A 21,405-nucleotide genomic window follows, 5' to 3' on the forward strand; every position below is an offset into this window, starting at 1 on the left:
AAACATCAATGGTCTTTTTTTTCTTGAGAACAAATGGTAGCAGGACAAAGTGTGCATACACAATCCACGGCCTTCCTTGCATGCCTTTCATTCGCTGAGCGACAGCCGAGTAAACAGGTGTGGAGGATTAATCACAGCAGATTTGTGCGAAAACAACGAGCAGGATGAGTGACACGGTGCACAAACATGGCTTTAAAGCTCTTTAGCAGTAATTAGATAGAAAGCGAACAAAAGCTAGATGTGGCCTTGGTGTGAGAACCCAGAACCACAGCTCCAGAGGCTGGGGCAGAGCAGGATGGCGACAGAGGTGGTGTAATGACCAGGCCTTAGACAGTTGCACAGGAAGTGGCTTGGTGTGGCAGAGCAACAGCGCCAGGGGATGGTCCAGGCTAATTGGCTCTGTCCAATGCCCAGACTAACAGCTCCAACACTGGGACTGGGGTGTGGGCCAGACTCGGCAGGCAGATGCTGACTGGCACCGTGCTGGCACTGAAGTCATGTCAGTCCAGGTGTTGGGCTTGGACAGCGCCAGGCTCAGAGAATGCTCAATGGGGATGTCACTGGAACCGATTTCTCTCTTTCTTTCTCTCTCCGGAGCTGGAACTGGATCCAAAACAACTCCACTACCCGCGTCCAACAGATGTGCAAGCTGGCATGCAATTAAAACCATCCAGAATGGGTGAATGGACATAAGAATTTCTACATATGTAAGCTACAGCATGGTATACTTGGAGAATATTATATACTGTCAATTAAAATACATCTCAGAATCACAAATCTCAAACCAAGTTTTGATCGAATGCTGCCACCCAACCCATGAAAATTCAAGAACAGAGTTGTTACACAGTTATGAGTCTCCATCTTCACCCTCCCCTCCAAAAAAGGTCATCTCCAGTTAAATAATGAGCAGCAGCCTCAGACCGATAACACCTCCTCAATTATAAGAGAGCGAAAAGTCTAATTACAGACCCTTCTTCTGTGCTAAGATTATTAGGCAGAAACTGATAAAAGGCATTAGTACCTGGGCCCTGCTCTCTCTCCTTCTCTCTCTCTTTTTCCATATCCCCTGCTATATCTCGCTTTGCACTGTATTACCTCTCCTGAAGAGAGGAAATCTGCAGCACTCCTGCTACGGCAGTAATCACCTTTAATTGCAAAATCTCGGCAAATAACTATACCAGCAATTATTTTCACAGTGATGGCACGAGTAGAGGGGCTTTCTATACACTATCTCATTGGGAGGTTGTGGGCTACAGTGGCCTTCAGAACAGCCTCAATTTGACAGGCATGGACTCTACAATGTGTCAAAAGCGTTCCACAGGGATGCTGGCCCATGTTGACTCCAATGCTTCCTACAGTTGTGTCAAATTGGCTGGATAAGCGCCTGGCACCTACTACCATACCCCGTTCAAAGGCACTTAAATCAATTGTCCTGCCAATTCACATGATTCACATACACAATCCATGTCTCAAGGCTTTTACACTGTGTCACACCCTGACCCTAGTTTGCTTTGTATGTTCTATGTTTTGTTTGGTCAGGGTGTGATCTGAGTGGGCATTCTATGTTGGATGTCTTGTTTGTCTGTTTGTGTTTGGGCCTGATATGGTTCTCAATCAGAGGCAGAAGCCCTCTCCACTGTGCCATAGTGTGTTCAGGAAGTCCTCTCCCTATGCCATAGTGTGTTCTGGAAGCCCTCTCCCCCGTTACCATAGTGTGTTCTGGAAGCCCTCTCCCCCATTACCATAGTGTGTTCTGGAAGCCCTCTCGACTATTACTTTAGTGTGTTCTGGAAGCCCTCTCGACTATTACTTTAGTGTGTTCTGGAAGCCCTCTCCCCCGTTACCATAGTGTGGTCTGGAAACCCTCTCCCCCGTTACCATAGTGTGTTCTGGAAGCCCTCCCGACTATTACTTTAGTGTGTTCTGGAAGCCCTCTCCCCCGTTACCATAGTGTGGTCTGGAAACCCTCTCCCCCGTTACCATAGTGTGGTCTGGAAACCCTCTCCCCGTTACCATAGTGTGGTCTGGAAACCCTCTCCCCGTTACCATATTGTGGTCTGGAAACCCTCTCCCCCGTTACCATATTGTGGTCTGGAAACCCTCTCCCCCGTTACCATAGTGTGTTCTGAAACCCTCTCCCCCGTTACCATAGTGTGTTCTGGAAGCCCTCCCGACTATTACTTTAGTGTGTTCTGGAAACCTCTCCCCGTTACCATAGTGTGGTCTGGAAACCCTCTCCCCGTTACCATAATGTGGTCTGGAAACCCTCTCCCCGTTACCATAGTGTGGTCTGGAAACCCTCTCCCCGTTACCATAGTGTGGTCTGGAAACCCTCTCCCCCGTTACCATAGTGTGTTCTGGAAACCCTCTCCCCGTTACCATAGTGTGGTCTGGAAACCCTCTCCCCCGTTACCATAGTGTGGTCTGGAAACCCTCTCCCCGTTACCATAGTGTGTTCTGGAAGCCCTCTCCCCGTTACCATATTGTGGTCTGAAACCCTCTCCCCGTTACCATATTGTGGTCTGGAAACCCTCTCCCCCGTTACCATAGTGTGGTCTGGAAACCCTCTCCCCGTTACCATAGTGTGGTCTGGAAACCCTCTCCCCCGTTACCATAGTGTGTTCTGGAAACCCTCTCCCCCGTTACCATAGTGTGGTCTGAAACCCTCTCTCCCGTTACCATAGTGTGTTCTGGAAACCCTCTCCCCGTTACCATAGTGTGGTCTGGAAACCTCTCCCCCATTACCATAGTGTGTTCTGGAAACCCTCTCCCCCTTACCATAGTGTGATCTGGAAACCCTCTCCCCATTACCATAGTGTGTTCTGGAAGCCCTCTCGACTGTGCCATAGTGCGTTCTGGAAGCCCTCCCGACTTATTTTAGTGTGTTCTGGAAACTCTCTCCACTGTGCCATAGTGTGTTCTGGAAGCCCTCTCCACTGTGTTATAGTGTGTTCTGGAAACTCTCCCTATGCCATAGTGTGTTCTGGAAACCCTCTCTACTGTGCCATAGTGTGTTCTGGAAGCCCTCTCCACTGTGCCATAGTGTGTTCTGGAAACTCTCCCTATGCCATAGTGTGTTCTGGAAGCCCTCTCCCTATGCCATAGTGTGTTCTGGAAGCCCTCTCCCTATGCCATAGTGTGTTCTGGAAGCCCTCTCCCTATGCCATAGTGTGTTCTAGAAGCCCTGTCGACTGTGCCATATTGTGTTCTGGAAGCCCTCTCCCCCATTACCATAGTGTGTTCTGGAAGCCCTCTCGACTATTACTTTAGTGTGTTCTGGAAGCCCTCTCCCCCGTTACCATAGTGTGTTCTGGAAGCCCTCTCGACTGTGCCATAGTGCGTTCTGGAAGCCCTCCCGACTATTACTTTAGTGGGTTCTGGAAGCCCTCTCCCCCGTTACCATAGTGTGGTCAGGAAACCCTCTCCCCCGTTACCATAGTGTGGTCTGGAAACCCTCTCCCCCGTTACCATAGTGTGGTCTGGAAACCCTCTCCCCGGTTACCATAGTGTGGTCTGGAAACCCTCTTCCCCGTTACCATAGTGTGGTCTGGAAACCCTCTCCCCCGTTACCATAGTGTGTTCTGGAAAACCTCTCCCCCGTTACCATAGTGTGGTGTGGAAACCCTCTCCACCGTTACCATAGTGTGTTCTGGAAGCCCTCTCGACTGTGCCATAGTGCGTTCTGGAAGCCCTCCCGACTATTATTTAGTGTGTTCTGGAAGCCCTCTCCCCCGTTACCATAGTGTGGTCTGGAAACCCTCTCCCCCGTTACCATAGTGTGGTCTGGAAACCCTCTCCCCCGTTACCATAGTGTGGTCTGGAAACCCTCTCCCCGTTACCATAGTGTGGTCTGGAAACCCTCTCCCCGTTACCATAGTGTGTTCTGGAAACCCTCTCCCCCGTTACCATAGTGTGGTCTGGAAACCCTCTCCCCGTTACCATAGTGTGTTCTGGAAACCCTCTCCCCGTTATCATAGTGTGGTCTGGAAACCCTCTCCCCGTTACCATAGTGTGGTCTGGAAACCCTCTCCCCGTTACCATAGTGTGGTCTGGAAGCCCTCTCGACTGTGCCATAGTGCGTTCTGGAAGCCCTCCCGACTATTACTTTAGTGTGTTCTGGAAGCCCTCTCCCCGTTACCATAGTGTGGTCTGGAAACCCTCTCCCCGTTACCATAGTGTGGTCTGGAAACCCTCTCCCCGTTACCATAGTGTGGTCTGGAAACCCTCTCCCCGTTACCATAGTGTGGTCTGGAAACCCTCTCCCCCACATTACCATAGTGTGGTCTGGAAACCCTCTCCCCCGTTACCATAGTGTGGTCTGGAAACCCTCTCCCCCGTTACCATAGTGTGTTCTGGAAGCCCTCTCGACTGTGCCATAGTGCGTTCTGGAAGCCCTCCCGACTTATTTTAGTGTGTTCTGGAAACCCTCTCCACTGTGCCATAGTGTGTTCTGGAAGCCCTCTCCACTGTGTTATAGTGTGTTCTGGAAACTCTCCCTATGCCATAGTGTGTTCTGGAAACCCTCTCTACTGTGCCATAGTGTGTTCTGGAAGCCCTCTCCACTGGAAGCCCTCTCCACTGTGCCATAGTGTGTTCTGGAAACTCTCCCTATGCCATAGTGTGTTCTGGAAGCCCTGTCGACTGTGCCATAGTGTGTTCTGGAAGCCCTCTCCACTGTGCCATAGTGTGGTCTGGAAACCCTCTCCCCCGTTACCATAGTGTGGTCTGGAAACCCTCTCCCCCGTTACCATAGTGTGGTCTGGAAACCCTCTCCCCCGTTACCATAGTGTGGTCTGGAAACCCTCTCCCCCGTTACCATAGTGTGTTCTGGAAACCCTCTCCCCCGTTACCATAGTGTGTTCTGGAAGCCCTCTCCCCCGTTACCATAGTGTGGTCTGGAAACCCTCTCCCCCGTTACCATAGTGTGTTCTGGAAGCCCTCTCCACTGTGCCATAGTGTGTTCTGGAAGCCCTCTCCACTGTGCCATAGTGTGTTCTGGAAACTCTCCCTATGCCATAGTGTGTTCTGGAAACCCTCTCTACTGTGCCATAGTGTGTTCTGGAAGCCCTCTCCACTGTGGTATAGTGTGTTCTGGAAACTCTCTCCACTGTGCCATAGTGTGTTCTGGAAACTCTCTCCACTGTGCCATAGTGTGTTCTGGAAGCCCTCTCCCTATGCCATAGTGTGTTCTGGAAGCCCTCTCCACTGTGCTATAGTGTGTTCTGGAAACTCTCTCCACTGTGCCATAGTGTGTTCTGGAAACTCTCTCCACTGTGCCATAGTGTGTTCTGGAAGCCCTCTCCACTGTGCCATAGTGAGTTCTGGAATCCCTCTCCCTATGCCATAGTGTGTTCTGGAAACTCTCTCCACTGTGCCATAATGTGTTCTGGAAGCCCTCTCGACTGTGCCATAGTGAGTTCTGGAAGCCCTCTCCACTGTGGCATAGTGTGTTCTGGAAGCCCTCTCCACTGTGCCATAGTGTGTTCTGGAAGCCCTCTCCCTATGCCATAGTGTGTTCTGGAAGCCCTCTCCACTGTGCCATAGTGTGTTCTGGAAGCCCTCTCCCTATGCCATAGTGTGTTCTGGAAGCCCTCTCCACTGTGCTATAGTGTATTCTGGAAGCCCTCTCCACTGTGCCATAGTCTGTTTGTTGCAGGGGGCATATTGTACACACTAGCCCAGATTTGCATTACGTGCTGATAATTAAGCCACATGAGTATATAGAGGGGTGTGCTGTAAGGACACTGAAGAAGCCATAGGGATTTGAACTGGCCTCCATAACTATCCCATGCCATTCCCTTCATATCCCAGTATTTACTATTCTTGTTACTATTCCAGCTGGGACAGAAAAAGGAACCCATTTTCAGATCCTTTCCTTTCAGCTTCCTTTGCCACCATCAAAGTCATTTGCACTACAGAGACTTACGGGAAGGCAGATGTTTAAAATATCCCAGAATGAGCACCGCGCTCTGGATTCCCAAAAGAAATTAAAGCCGAACCTGTGGTTTTTCGTCTCCTGTCCATGCTGCTACACAATTGTGACAGCCCCCACCGGACACGGTATACATGGCTGCTTTTTAAGTTCACAATGGTTCCATTGTGAAAAAAGGAGAACCAACCAACCTATTGAAGATGAGAAAATATACAATCAAATCAAATCACAAGGGGGGGCCGAAGAATGACAGGTGATTTTCCTGCTCGGCTTAAAGCCTCTTCCAGAATCAAATTACACTTTCCCAGCAGGTACTTTCCCAGACTGTCTTCTGTTCTGTGGACGCATAATTTAGCTCTCCTTGGGCCACTCTGCACATGGCCAAAAGAGAGACGGCAGAGCTGAAGTAAATGAGAAATGATTTCGGCTAAAGGTTAGCTGGCACAATCCACTTGCCACTCTCTTTGTTGCTGCCTGCCACTTTCGATAAGCCAGCTCTCCTAATACAAACACAATATTTAAAGACTTGACTTTCTCCCTCTTTCCTTGTGCAAGACTGAATGATGTCTATCACAGGGCTCAGTGACATGGAGTTTAGCTGTGTCTAGGACTGTGTGTGTGTGTGTATGTATGTGTTTATCCTTGTGTGTATACTGAATGAGTGTGTGTGTGCGTGAGAGAGAGAGAGAGAGAGAGAGAGAGAGAGAGAGAGAGAGAGAGAGAGAGAGGAGAGAGAAAATGAGAGAGAGGGAGAGAGAAACAGAGAGAGACAGAGAGAAAGAGAGAGTGACAAAGAGAGAGCGAGAGAGACAATGAGAGGGAGAGATTGCTTACCCATCCACACTATCTGCCTGTATGAAGTGAGTCAAATTTGTGAATTAATTTATGTTCTCTCTTTGCAGAAATAAAAGCAAAAAACAATAGTATTAGTTCTGTAATGGCTACATTCCACAACTCTCTATACATTTATTCATTTGTTAATTTATTTTATATGAACCTTCTCCAAAATATAAATCATATGAAAATCAAATGAGACTATACTACAAGAAGAAGCAGCTCCGGTGGGCATGAGATCACCAACACTGGACAATTGAGGAGTGGAAAGAAATAGCTTGGAACATGACAGCAAGTTCAGTTTACTTGAGTGGCCTGAGCAGTCCCCAGACCTCAACCCAATAGAACATGTTTGGGATGAGATGGAACGGGCTGTTTGCAGCATGAATGTACCGCCGTACAATCTTCAGCAACTGCGTGATGCCATCACGTCAGCATGGACCAACATCCCTGTGGAACGTTTCCAACACCTTGTAGAATGCCCTGAATACTTTAGGCTGTTCTGGAGGCAAAGGGGAGTCCAACCCAGTACTAGATGGGTGTGCATAATAAACTCTCCGGTGAGTGTATATTCCTCCTAATATTGTGCAATCTGTGTGTCTCTTCATTGGCCCATACTATTGTTTGCATTCAAAACCAGGTTGTTTGTATTGATCTCAGTTTGTCACTGTTCGAGTAGCCATTCATTTCGGGTAATTTGTGTGGTATTAAAAAATATTCTGCTAATGTCTTCTCTCATGTAAAAAAGTAGAATTGCATGAAATGTGCTTATAAAAGGCAAAAAAGGCAGACCCTGCTAAAAGAAAACCCCTCAAGTGTGGAAATGCTAAAAATGCGGCTGCTCATCTGTATGCCACTACACAAATGCTATATAGATGCATGACATGCTTTATTATATAAAATACAACTGAATATAACACTGACTGAGTGTACAGGACATGAGGAAAAATGAGAAAGGCATTGCAGTGACATGCTGTATCAGAAGATGACAGTGCTTTGTTGGAGTTGCATGTAGCTTTCTGTATCACATTACAGACCCAGACCCAGATGTCTGGCTGAATCTGTCTGCTGAATCTCAGCACTGCCATGCTTCTCTGAGTCTCTAAACACAGTGGGATACTTTTTTTACAGTGCAGAAATGCAGAGATATTACCAAAGAGGACCCCCTCAATTTCATGTACTCAACACTGTATTTAATTCAAGATGAGTTTGGAATACTGCAGATCCTTATTGCATTGCATGTGTCATTATTCATTTTGCTGTGTAAGCCATGGATGCTTTCTCATGGAGACCATGAGAGAAAGTTGACTTTGGAGGGAATAATGCCTCAAGAACTGTGAGTAATGCAGTCTTGTTTGGTAACATGTTTGATCACTCATGGAGCTATTAATATTATTCATAAATCTATGTGAAGGTGAAACCTCTTTCTCAGCATAAGCTTATGCAAAGAGATACTTGAGACCTAGCAAATAATACATCTGGTAATGAAGTGAATGTGTTTGGAATGTGAAGCCGATCACAACTCTGTAAACCATGCTTCATACATATATTTGCATTCCAAATGAGATGCAAATCAACACTTCTATGACATCTCCTGAACCTCTCTCACACTTAGCTAACAACGAAAATTGTGTTCAAGCTGTAAGCGCTTGGGCGTACGCACCACATCAGATGATTCCTGCTTTATTGGGCAATTTACCAGGTCCTCCACAAGTACAACAACATTAGCATATGGAGAGAGAGAGGGGGAGAGAGAGGGTGGAAAAGAGAGAGAGAGGGCGCGAGAGAGAGAGGGGGAGAGAGAGGGTGGGAAAGAGAGAGAGAGAGGGGGAGAGAGAGAGAGAGGGGGGAGAGAGAGGGTGGGAAAGAGAGAGAGAGGGTGCGAGAGAGAGAGAGCGCAAGAGAGAGAGAGGGTAAGGACGGGGACTATATAAGTTGCTGCTTCTAAAAAGTACAGCAACTTCATGGTCTTAACATATGCTCAGCTAAATCAGCTCAATACATCCCACAGTCGGTAGAATAATTAACAGTTTCATCATCGGCAAGTGTTGTCAATAGCCGGTTATGGCGAACACATTTATAAACTTGACAATGCCAAGTACCCCATGGGAGGCTAGCTGTGATACTAAATCGCTCGCCTTATCTTCCTCAGTAGGGACAGATGGGAGCAGCAAGGAACAGAGATGCTTTAACACAGACTTGGAAAAGTAGAAGAGACAAGAAAGTGGATTGAACGCTGCAGTCAGGAATACATATATGTGTTTCCTTTTCTCACAGAGGAATCAATACATAACTCATACAGTGGTCTTTCCTATTATCGTTGCAAGCCTGACCAAAGACAGGCCACACTCAGAACTAGTTTAAAGTACAATGCATTTTTTAAATAGTATAGGAAACAAATGTATACATAGACAAAGCAAGGAGCTGACTTCACAGAGAAGTATTGATTGTTTGTGGTTGTCGTTGATAAAAAGATGACAGTGATAGTACGGACACTAAAATCTGTTCAAAACTTCTCAAGGTAGATTCATCCAGACACTATATCATCTCACTAGTTATTATGCAAAGGCAAAATTACTAATTGTCGAAGCATATTATTTTCAAGAGTTAGTTCTGTAGTAAAAAGTATCTCTAGCTATCACCCTCTCCGTAATTGTATTTGTAAGGGCCTTACTGCAATCCATACTCGCAATCCATACCTAAGGTGTGTGTGTGTGTGTGTGTGTGTGTGTGTGTGTGTGTGTGTGTGTGTGTGTGTGTGTGTGCAATTTTAAAAACATAATACATTCACAGATTTCACAACACATTGTGTGCCCTCAGGCCCCTACTCTACCACTACCACCTATCTACAGTACAACATCTATGTGTACGTGTGTGTATAGTGCGCATGTTATCGTGTGTGTGTGTATGCATGTGTCTGTGCCTATGTTTGAGTTGCTTCACAGTCCCCGCTGTTCCATAAGGTGGTTTTATTTTCAGGTTTAAAAAAAATCTAATTTTACTTCTTGCATCAGTTACTTGATGTGGAATAGAGTTCCATGTAGTCATGGCCCTATGTAGTACTGTGCCACTCCCATAATCTGTTCTGGACTTGGGGACTCTGAAGAGACCTCTTGTGGCATGTCTTGTGGGGTATGCATGGGTATCCGAGCTGTGCGACAACAGTTCAAACAGACAGCTCGGTGCATTCAACATGTCAATACCTCTCATAAAAACAAGTAGTGATGAAGTAAATCTCTCCTCCACTTTGAGCCAGGAGAGATTGACATACATATTATTAATATTAGCTCTCTGTGTACATCCAAGGGCCAGCCGTGCTGCCCTGTTCTGAGCAAATTGCAATTTTCCTAAGTCCTTTTTCATGGCACGTGACCACATGACTGAACATTAGTCCAGGTGCGATAAAACCAGGGCCTGTAGGACCTGCCTTGTTGATAGTGTTGTTAAGAAGGTAGAGCAGCGATTTAATATTGATATACTTCTCCCCATCTTAGCTACTGTTGTATCAATATGTTTTGATCATGATAGTTGCTCAACTTGCTCAATTTCCACATTATTGATTACAAGATTTAGTTGAGGTTTAGGAGTTAGTGAATGATTTGTCCCAAATAGAATGCTTTTAGTTTTAGAAATATTTAGGACTAACTTATTCCTTGCCACCCACTCTGAAACTAACTGCAACTCTTTGTTAAGTGTTGCAGTCATTTCAGTCGCTGTAGTAACTGACGTGTATAGAGTTGAGTCATCTGCAAACATAGAAACTCTGGCTTGATTCATAGCCAGTGGCATGTGTTTAGTAAAGATTTTTAAAAGTAATGGGCCTAGACAGCTGCCCTGGGGAATTCCTGATTCTACCTGGATTATGTTGGAAAGGCTTCCATTAAAGAACATACTCTATGTTCTGTTAGACAGGTAAATCTTTATCCACAATATAGCAGGGGTGTAAAGACATAACACATACATTTTTCCAGCAGCAGACTATGATCAACAATGTCAAAAGCCGCACTGAAGTCTAACAAAACATCCCCCACAATCTTTTAATCATCAATTTCTCTAAGCCAATCATCAGTAATTTGTGTAAGTGCTGTGCTTGTTGAATGTCCTTCCCTATAAGCATGCTGAAAGTTTATTGTCAATTTGTTTACTGTAAAATAGCATTGTAGCTCAAACACCATTTTTCCCAAAAGTTTACTAAGGGTTGGTAACAGGCTGATTGGTCGACTATTTGAGCCAGTAAAGGGGGATTTACTATTCTTGGGTAGCGGAACGACTTTTGCTTCCCTCCAATCCTAGGGGCACACACATTCCAGTAGGCTTAAATTAAAAATATGGCAAATGGGAGGGCCAATATCGTCCGCTATTATCCTCAGTAATTTTCCATCCAAGTTGTCAGACCTCGGTAGCTTGTCATTGTTGATGACACCATTCATTTTGTGTGTGTGTGAGTGTCTGTGAGTGTGTGTGTGCATGTGTGTGCACTGTAAAAAGTCATTAGTTCTGCTAACTACATTTTTTTGTGGAAACCCGTAGTCAAGATCCATTCAAGTAACCCAACGCCAACCCACTAACCCAGTGCCAACAAAAGAAGCTCGTCAAAGGTAAGGCATCTTTTATATTTTATTTCTGCGTTTTGTGTAGCGCCTGCAGGGTTGAAATATGCTACCCTCTTTGTTTACTGTTGTGCTATCATCAGATTATAGCTTCTTATGCTTTCGCCGAAAAGCCTTTTTAGAATCTGACATGTTGGCTGGATTCACAACGAGTGTAGCTTTAATTGAGTATCTTACATGTGTGATTTAATGAAAGTTAGTATTTTCCCTGTTTTTTGCCCAAGTGGAACGCAACCGTCCCCTATAGCATAAGAAGTTAAGGTAAATATTTCACTGTTTTGTGTTTTAGGAACTTTTCTACACTATATTACATGTATTCTGAACTATAATGAAGTATTTGAACGTTAATATTTGTTAAATTCCTAACCTTCATTAATAGTTTTTTTTTTACAAGTGTAAGTAGTAAGTAGTTCTGGTGTCATTGTTTAAGATATTTGATGATTTGTCATTTTAACCGACCTTTGCAGGAATTGTTGAGCGCAGTGCTCATTCCTCTAGTAACTGACAATGATCAGACAGCCTATAGGGAGGAGGTCAAAGAACTGGCAGTGTGGTACCAGGACAACAACCTCTCCCTCAACGTGAACAAGACAAAGGAGATGATCGTGGACTACAGGAAGAGGGGGTCCGAACATACCCTCATTCACAGCGACGGGGCTGTAGTGGAGTGGGTCGAGAGTTTCCACATCACTAACAAACTTGGAGAGTGGAGAGCAATGTCATGAAGAGGGCATGACAACACCTTTTCCCCCTCAGGAGACTGAAAGGATTTGGCATGGGTCCCCAGATCCTCAAAAAGTTCTACAGCTGCACCATCCTGACCGGAGAGAGCATCCTGACCGGTTGTATCACTGCCGGGTATTGCAACTGCTCGGGATCCGACCGTAAGGCGCTACAGAGGGTAGTGCGTACAGCCCTGTACATCACTGGGGCCAAGCTTCCTTCCATCCAGGACCTTAGCCAAACACATTTAAACTCAGTTTTCACAATTTCTTACATTTAATCCTAGTAAAAAGTCCCTGTCTTAGGATCACCACTTTATTTTAAGAATGTGAAATGTCAGAATAATAGTAGAGGGAATGATTTATTTCAGCTTTTATTTCATCACATTCCCAGTGGGTTAGAAGTGTACATACACTCAATTAGTATTTGGTAGCATTGCCTTAAAACAATTTTTAACTTCGGTCAAACGTTTTGGGTAGCCTTCCACAAGCTTCCCACAATAAATTGGGTGAATTTTGGCCCATTCCTCCTGACAGAGCTGGTGTAGCTGAGTCAGGTTTGTAGGCCTCTTTGCTCGCACACACTTTTTCAGTTCTGCCTACACATTTTCTATAGGATTGAGGTCAGGGCTTTGTGTTGGCCACTCCAATACCTTTACTTTGTTATCCTTAAGCCATTTTGCCACAACTTTGGAAGTATGCTTGTGGTCATTGTCCATTTGGAAGACCCATTTGTGACTAAGCTTTAACTGATGTCTTGAGATGTTGCTTCAATCGTGTATATCCACATAATTTCCCTCCCTCATGATGCCATCTTTTTTTGAAGTGCACCAGTCCATCCTGCAGCAAAGCACCCCCACAACATGATGCAGCCACCCCCGTGCTTCACGGTTAGGATGGTCTTCTGCGGCTTGCAAGCCTCCCTATTTTTCCTCCAAAAATAACAACGGTCATTATGGCCAAACAGTTCTATTTTTGTTTCATCAGACCAGAGAACATTTCTCCAAAAAGTTTGATCTTTGTCACCATGTGCAGTTGTAAACCGTGGTCTGGCTTTTATATGGAGGTTTTGGAGCAGTGGCTTCTTTCTTGCTGTGCGGCCTTTAAGATTATGTCGATATACTTTGTACCTGTTTCCTCCAGCATCTTCACAAGGTCCTTTGCTGTTGTTCTGGGACTGATTTGCACTTTTCGCACCAAAGTACTTTCATCTCTATTAGACAGAACACGTCTCCTTCCTGAGCGGTATGACGGCTGCATGGTCCCATGGTGTTTATACTTGCGTACTATTGTTTGTACAGATGAACGTGGTACCTTCAGGAGTTTGGAAATTGCTCCCAAGGATGAACCAGACTTGTGGAGGTCTTGGCTGATTTCTTTTGATTTCCTCATGATGTCAAGCAAAGAGGCACTGAGTTTGAAGGTAGGCTTTGAAATACATCCACAGGTGTACCTCGAATTGACTCAAATTATGTCAATTAGCCTATCAGACGCTTCTAAAGCCATGACATCATTTTCTGGAATTTTCCAAGTTGCACAGTCAACTTAGTCTATGTAAACTTCTGACCCACTGGAATTGTGAAACAGTGTATTATAAGTGAAATAATCTGTCTGTAAACAATTGTTGGAAGAATTACTTGTGTCATTCACAAAGTAGATGTCCTAACCGACTTGCCACAACTATAGTTTGTTAACAAGAAATTTGTGGAGTGGTTGTGTGTATGTAAGTGTATGTAAACTTCTGACTTCAACTGTATATACTAGGCGGTGTCAGAGGAAGGCCCGGTCACCCAAGTCATAGACTGTTCTTTCTGCTACCGTACGGCAAGCGGTACCGGAGCGCCAAGTCTAGGTCCAAAAGCCTCCTTAACAGCTTCTACCCCCAAGCCATAAGACTGCTGAACAATTAATCAAGTGGCCACCCGGACAATTTACATCGACACCCCTCTTTTATTTTACACTGCTGTTACTCACGGTTTATTATCTATGCCTAGTCACTTTACCCCTACCTACATGTACAACTTACCGAGACTAACCTGTACCCCCACACATTGACTCGGTACCGGTACCTCCTGTATATAGCCTCGGTATTGTTATTTTATTGTGTTCTTTTTTTATTGATTTTTTAAAACTTTAGTTTATTTAGTTAATATTTTTTATTGAACTGCATTGTTAGTTAAGGGCTTGTAAGTAAGCATTTCAAGGTAAGGTCTCCACCTGTTGTATTTGGCGCATGTAGTAACCTGGTATATTTATGTTTACCAATAGATGGCAGTATTGACTCAGGACGGGGGTTTGCTTTCCGCTATCCGTAGCCATTTCCTATGTCTGCCTATATAACCGTGATTTAAGAAAGCTTCAGGTAGCTTAAGCCAGGTGCATTAAAGAATGTTATTCTACGTTACAATTAAATACTAAACCGTACTTTAGTGGCACGAGTCATCAATCTATGAAGCCTCTAAGAATACTACAGAGCATGTGACAAATACAATTTGATTTGATTTTAACCGAAGGTAGGGCAGTTAGCATTACATGATGCTGTATTAGCCTCTGTCATTAAGAGTGGTGTACATGACCTTGTTGATGGTGGAAATGGCTTCTCATTACTGAACATCAATTTGCTTAACAGTTTCGATATCAGTTTATCAAGAGCAATTACACCTCAGAGCACAAAAAACTGCTTAATATTATGTTTTAAATATACTTATCTTTCTTCAAACATGCATACAACATTGTGTAAAAGTATTTTAATGATTTCTTAATTAAATAAACAGTCCTCTAAAAATCAAGCCACATTGCACTACTATGTTTCAATAACTTGCAAAAACTTAATGATTCTATATCAACACAACACGGATAAATAAAGTGTTTTTTTACTAAAATATCAATGTTTCTGACGACTACTTTATTTGTTTTTAAATGGTAGATTGACTTTAAAATATAAAAAAATCATAACTTGAAAAAGCTCAATTTAAGATTAGCAGAACACACATATAAAGTTATATTTATCAATAACCTAATATTTGTTGACAGTATTCAAAAACATTAAGTGATAAGAAATATTATTGACATTTGAATTAGTACAACTTTTATGATTTGAGTTCTACTGACCGTTGGAGGTGTTTGAGTAGCCACTAATCAATTTATTTTCTAAGTTATGCAGTTACTTTTAAGATTGTGTGTGTTTGTGTGCGGGTGTGTGTGCGTGTGTGTGTTCTGCTGAATAATATGTCTAGAGATACCTGTCCTCCTGCACAGTCTCAGGTAGACCCTGAGGATGAGGTGAACAACATAACAAGAACCCAATGGGCTAATGGGTTCCCATGGTAAACATTATTATTTGACACCCCCTCACTCCTCCCTTTATCTAACAAAGTAGGCTACAGTACTGCATGTCCAACAGTGCCAGACAGATGGGGGCTGCACTTTAGAACAATTGCTCATCATTTGCACAGGAAAGTGTGGACCGTGTTCTGGATCTTTCTCCTTTATCTAAACTATCGGCGAAAGCTCCAACTCCCCCCGGGAAGAGAAAATGACAAATCTTGTCCATTTGATAAAAATGTTAACTAGGTGAGTGCCAGAGAGATGGATTGTAGCCTGTCACAGCAGGCAAGAACATGAGGATCCATTGACATTTGTCATTACACAGCCCTATTCCCCCCTATGTTCCCTAATAACACTGCCACAAAATATGATGAATGACAGTCAAATAACAACGCAGCGCCTCCCCTGAATATGATCTCTCTGTCTGGATATCCTCACACACAGCAAAGGGGAGCACCATAGATAAAGATCTAATGAGCAATGCTATCACACAATATCAGGGTTGAGAGAGACCCGCTACGTCAGCACGGCGCCGAGGAGGTGTCTGGCTAGTAGAAATAGAATGGAGAGCGGGGAGGGGATTTATCGATTGGGTGGATAGATACTGGAATGAAAGATAATAATCGGGAAGCTAAATAAGTGAAATTCAGTCTCCAGGGCCCCTGAATGACTCATTGTCTTTGGAGTGACTAGGCACATAAGCAGAGCAGAAACAAGGTGGGGTAATTTAAGAGTTGCTGTTTCCAACAGACAGTAAAATAACTTGACTGCTTTCCCTTGTAATGTTCTCCCTAGCTAATCTGTACAGTAGAAATACATATGATATATGACAGAACCAGACATAACAAGCAGTGGTTTTAGAACATACTGTAGATCTAGTTGAAAAAGAAAATGCATTAGATAAATTGTATACAGTGAATCATTAAGAATAATGTATTTCCACCCTCATTATTCAGGGGGCATATTCTAGCCTTGACCCCGACGCAGTCATCTTCTCATTTATTGTATTCAGTTCAGACATGGGGTGAATATTCATGTTGCTCACCCCTCTTCCAATCAATAAGCCTGTATCAAACTCCTGTTCCTGCAACTGTTTCAGTGGCCAGCACAAATAAGCAGAACCAAAATGGAAAACATTTACAGTAGCTGCCGATCAAACCGGATCTATTCAGACCCCTGCCTACAAAACACTAGGTTCACAGCATTTCCTCCATCTGTCTGTCACTTCCATTCTCCCTAGAGAACCTGGAGAGGCATTTGAAAAAAAACACACAAGGCCTAATTGGAGAAAATAACATCATTACAACTTATAATCACGAGCTGACATTGTTCCCCACTAACAAGCATGGCAGCGGCGTAATTGAGTTTCCACTGATCTCTGAGGTGGCTCAGAGCAAGAGCAGAAGAGAGGCATAGCCTGGTGCCGTCTCACTGCTTTTTCCTCTGATTAAATAGCCATAAAGAGTGCACTTTCTCTCTCATCCAATAAGAGTGACTCGTGTCTACAGTGCCGGTGTTCTTAATAGGACTGAAGAGGAGTATTGGGATTCTAACTACACGAAGCGCTATGGTTATTAACGCCAGCTCACGACTAGATGCTACAGTACAGCTCTCAAGCTCCTGTGTTGAGATGGTGTTCCAGGCACTGAGAGTGAGTGAGTGCAGACTTCATTAAAGAAAGACCACACTTTTGATTACAATTGTCATTTACATGTTCTGAGCACAAACACATACTCAATCAGCACTTAATCAGTTGGATGAGATGGATTAGGGTACGAGGACACAAACATTTGAGGCATTATTCAAAAGCTCGTGTTTGTCAACAACATTGCTTCCCAGGTCATGGGATGTAGGAAAAAATGTAAAACGTGGAAATGGAACCCATTAATGGGTTATAGTTGTACCAGGCTAAAAGGTTCACCATCTACATTTTGGGTCATGGTCACCATGTACCTGCTGAAGTACAGTAGCTTTGAAGTGCATATTCCATGGGTCTAAATTGCATTTCTTCATGTGCATAGAATGATCATGGCAAAGATTAGCCTCTGTAGTTCAGCTGGTAGAGAATAGCGTTTGCAACACCAGGATAGTGCGTTCAGTTCCCAAGACTACCCATATGTAAAATGCATACACGCATGACTAAGTCACTTTGGATTAAAACGTCTGCTAAATGGCATATATTATTATATTAGATAAAATGTGTGTTAAACGAATGCCAAATGTGATTCAATGTTTTTTCCCCCCCTGGCTGATTAAAAGGTCATAGCACATATTTTTGAAAGTGCTGACCTTTAAAAGGTGTAATGAGTGGTGTCTGGGCAGAAGGCTGCTGAGGTGCAAATACACAATGCTTGCCATGTTGTGGGGCAGGCATCCAACTCTCTACGCCTTTCAACCTTTTCTCTCTCTTCCTCTCTCTCTCCATCTACCCCACTCTCAAAGCCCCCAGAGGCTATAGGCCATCACATTCATAGATGTGATCTATTTTCAGTGAGTAGCTAATTGGGTGTTTGACATGATTGATGAGACCATTGATGAGCATTACCAAGGTCAAGTAGATAAATGGCTGGGATATTGCTATTCGCCCACTGTAATGATTATTACAACATAATTCTCCACACAGTGAAATCCTTCACCTTTCCAATCATGTTCATCTGATATCCACTTTGACCTTTTGGAGCAAGTTATGGAGCAAGCCCCGAGAAGACGATCCAACTTGACTATCTAGAGGAAGTAAAAGTCGTAACAAGGGCGCATGTTGCTACTGCAGGCAATATTACAGCAATATACTGTATCTTAGTTTATGTCTCTCATCTCTGCTAACAAACCATACTGCCGTGAAAGCATATGTAACTTGTTTCAGGAAACTAGGAGTATGTCGAGTGCCACTACTTCACAGGAGAGGCATTTGAACATATTGATTATTTGTTTTATCAAAATTAGTTTTTTGTCCGAAATGCCATCTGGAAATTGTGAACTTTCATGTGCCTTATTAACAAACTTGCATGCCATCTGTAAATACAAATAAAATTGTTAAATTACGAGCCTAGTTGGTTGAGCCATGGAAAGAGGTAGAAACCTTCCCACTAGCCATAATTGGTAGAACATGCCAAGAGATGAGTTCGGATTGGTCTGGTATGTAGCACGCTTCTGTCTGTAACATGAGCTTCTCAGTATGTAGATAATCTTTCGAACTGCAAAAGTGTTGCTAATGCTCTCCAAGTTTTGAAATCAGTGGAATGCCCGGTGGAAGCAGAATATGATAGCTAAGGAGTTGGAGAAAATTCAGGCATTTGATTGCAAATATGCATAGGGAGTCAAAAAGAGAACACACAAAAGACTGTTGTATAAAACACCTGTCTCTGGATTCCATCTTAAAACTAATGGCAACTATGGCATCCGTGACAGACAGGGAGAGGCGCTCGTCCATGTATATGGGTAAGAAAGTCTAGCTAGCTACATTTTCAGATATTATACGTTTCTAATTTGGTCAGCTTTCATTGCAATTTAAAGCGTACTGTTAGCTAGCTAGCATTATGTGTATGATCTGTGTAGTATTATTCTTATATTCCTATCTCAGAGCCATTTTCATTGCTAGTTATAGTCGAATGTTAGCTAGTTAGCTACGTATACTAAATTAATTTGAAACGGATGGGTGTATTGGTGTTAAAGTACACTTAAGAGGGTGTAAACGATGCTGAATAGGTGTAGCCAAAGAAGAGCTCTCCTGTAGGTGTACCAAAACATTGAAGGGCCATTTTCTCAATAGTGGGGTTTATAAACTTTCAAAGCAGAATTACTTTCCCATTTTTCCTCAACTGTAGTGTATGATATACCATTCTCTTCTTTTCTCCTGTGTAAAAAACATGAGTTCAAATTATGCTACATAAAACAGAATTGAGCCGGTTGGTCACATATATAAATTGTAAAGATGTCAGATGAACTTGACAAAGTATATTTTGTACAGTACACACTTTATAGTAGTGTATCTGTATGAAACTTTGAATAGCTACAGCATCTACTTCGGTGAGAGAGGAAGACAAAACCTGAGCATTTGCTGTTGTCTCCATTATGACTACTGACAAGCTCGTACATTCAAAGCACATAACAAAGAAAATTTGTGAAAGAGAAGAGACAAAACAAGTGTAATATGCCATGACAGCTTTTTTGGCAAGGTGACACTGCTAAGAAAATTGGAAATGGCATGTGTTATATCTGAGAGAGAGAGAGTGCAAGAGAGAGAGCGAGAGTGAGTGCAAGAGAGAGAGAGGCTGCTGACTGTATATTTCAGAATGGCTGTCAGGCGGGGGACAGGCTCTTTACGACCACGTTGCGTGAATCTACCGGGCCGTGTCACTTCATCTAAATAAAGTGACAAATAAAATCGCCCTCCAGAGTCCCATCCCTTTCTCTGCGACAATAAACACCCCAGACAGTGGAGCCTCGGTGCCTGCCCCAAAGTCAGCCTTGTAGTGAGCACGGCCACTGAATGACTATCTGGGGTAATTGGCCTAGTCACTGACATCAGAGACATCAACCAATCATTATGTAATGTCCTAATCAGAAATACAGCAAATCAGAGGCTGTGACTAGATGACGTGGGTCTGAAGTTTAGATGTCTATTCACTAAACACAATATCACCCAAATAGATGATTGGAAACCCTGTGCGACATTTCTCACTAGTTTCACACTGTGAAGGAGGAAAGTGGTTAAACTATTCTATTGCCTCTTAAATAGTCTTTATGAGGGAGTAAATGTGCACAGTTTGAGTTATAAAACACTTAACAGTGGTAAGGTATGGGGGAGCCAACACTGGGTGATTATTCATTGTGAAGCAAAACACCTCAGAGAAAAAAAGGTCTAATTTGCAGCGTGTGACATCAACAATATGAATGGCATACAGTAGCTGCTTTCATAATAACCCTTATGATCACATGCAAATTAAAAACAAACATATTTGTATTTGGCTGGTGGGCCACGCATGTGGATGCGTTCTATTTCCGCCTCTGGCTCGTTAGGGAACTATAGTCAAGCCTGTTTTTATTAGATGTAGTAATTAGAATATTCATATCAAACTTAGTCATTGATATTCATTTGGTGTGGTCGCTCTTGTTGCAAATTTTAAATGTCACAGGGAAATTTAAATCACTATGAAAGGCATGTTCATTATTTGTGTATTGAAGTATCGTGGTTCATTGGTTTGGTGATTTTATTTTCGAAAAGGTCTCAGGGTGTATTGACGTTTGTTCAACCCCAGTTCTAACATGTTTAATTAAAGCTATTATTTTGAGCTACAGGTGAGCTAGTGCATTACTGATAAACATAAGATAACTGTATGATGAAAACAACTCCTACCCTGGAAGAATTTAAACAGACAGTGTGTCATATTGAATATCAATGTTTAGTCATAAGAACTCAAATCAATGTAGTGGGAGAGACAAAATAACTTTAAAAACGCTCTACTTTACCTCATCATAGACGTTGTCGTTTCTCTCAAAGTCACCTGCCTTCCTGGGGAGGACATGCACGTGAACATGCTGAAAACACAAAATGACAAAACAAATTAACATCTTTTATTTTTAGATATTATGTTATTCACTCATCCAGAGAGACATACATACTATGCTGTGCCAGGTACTCTTGTAACAGACTGAACTGACAACAGACCTATCCAGAGAGACATACATACTATGCTGTGCCAGGTACTCTTGTAACAAACTGAACTGACCTCAGACCTATCCAGAGAGACATACATACTATGCTGTGCCAGGTACTCATGTAACAAACTGAACTGACAACAGACCTATCCAGAGAGACATACATACTATGCTGTGCCAGGTACTCTTGTAACAGACTGAACTGACAACAGACCTATCCAGAGAGACATACATACTATGCTGTGCCAGGTACTCTTGTAACAAACTGAACTGACAACAGACCTATCCAGAGAGACATACATACTATGCTGTGCCAGGTACT

General features: G+C 43.3%; 1 protein-coding gene across 3 annotated transcripts in view; it reads right to left on the reverse strand.

Annotated features, from left to right (window-relative positions):
• Nucleotides 1-21,405, reverse strand: part of fhit (fragile histidine triad diadenosine triphosphatase) — a 312,154-nt gene that overhangs the window by 27,838 nt on the left and 262,911 nt on the right. For all 3 annotated transcript variants that reach the window (XM_065001901.1, XM_029683571.2, XM_029683570.2), the window contains exon 7: nt 20,895-20,963. In XM_065001901.1, coding sequence (XP_064857973.1) covers nt 20,895-20,963 — 69 coding nt within the window. The remainder of the gene's footprint in view (nt 1-20,894; nt 20,964-21,405) is intronic.

Source organism: Oncorhynchus nerka, linkage group LG15, assembly GCF_034236695.1.
Source record: "Oncorhynchus nerka isolate Pitt River linkage group LG15, Oner_Uvic_2.0, whole genome shotgun sequence".
In the NCBI taxonomy this organism is placed as follows: Eukaryota; Metazoa; Chordata; class Actinopteri; order Salmoniformes; family Salmonidae; genus Oncorhynchus; species Oncorhynchus nerka.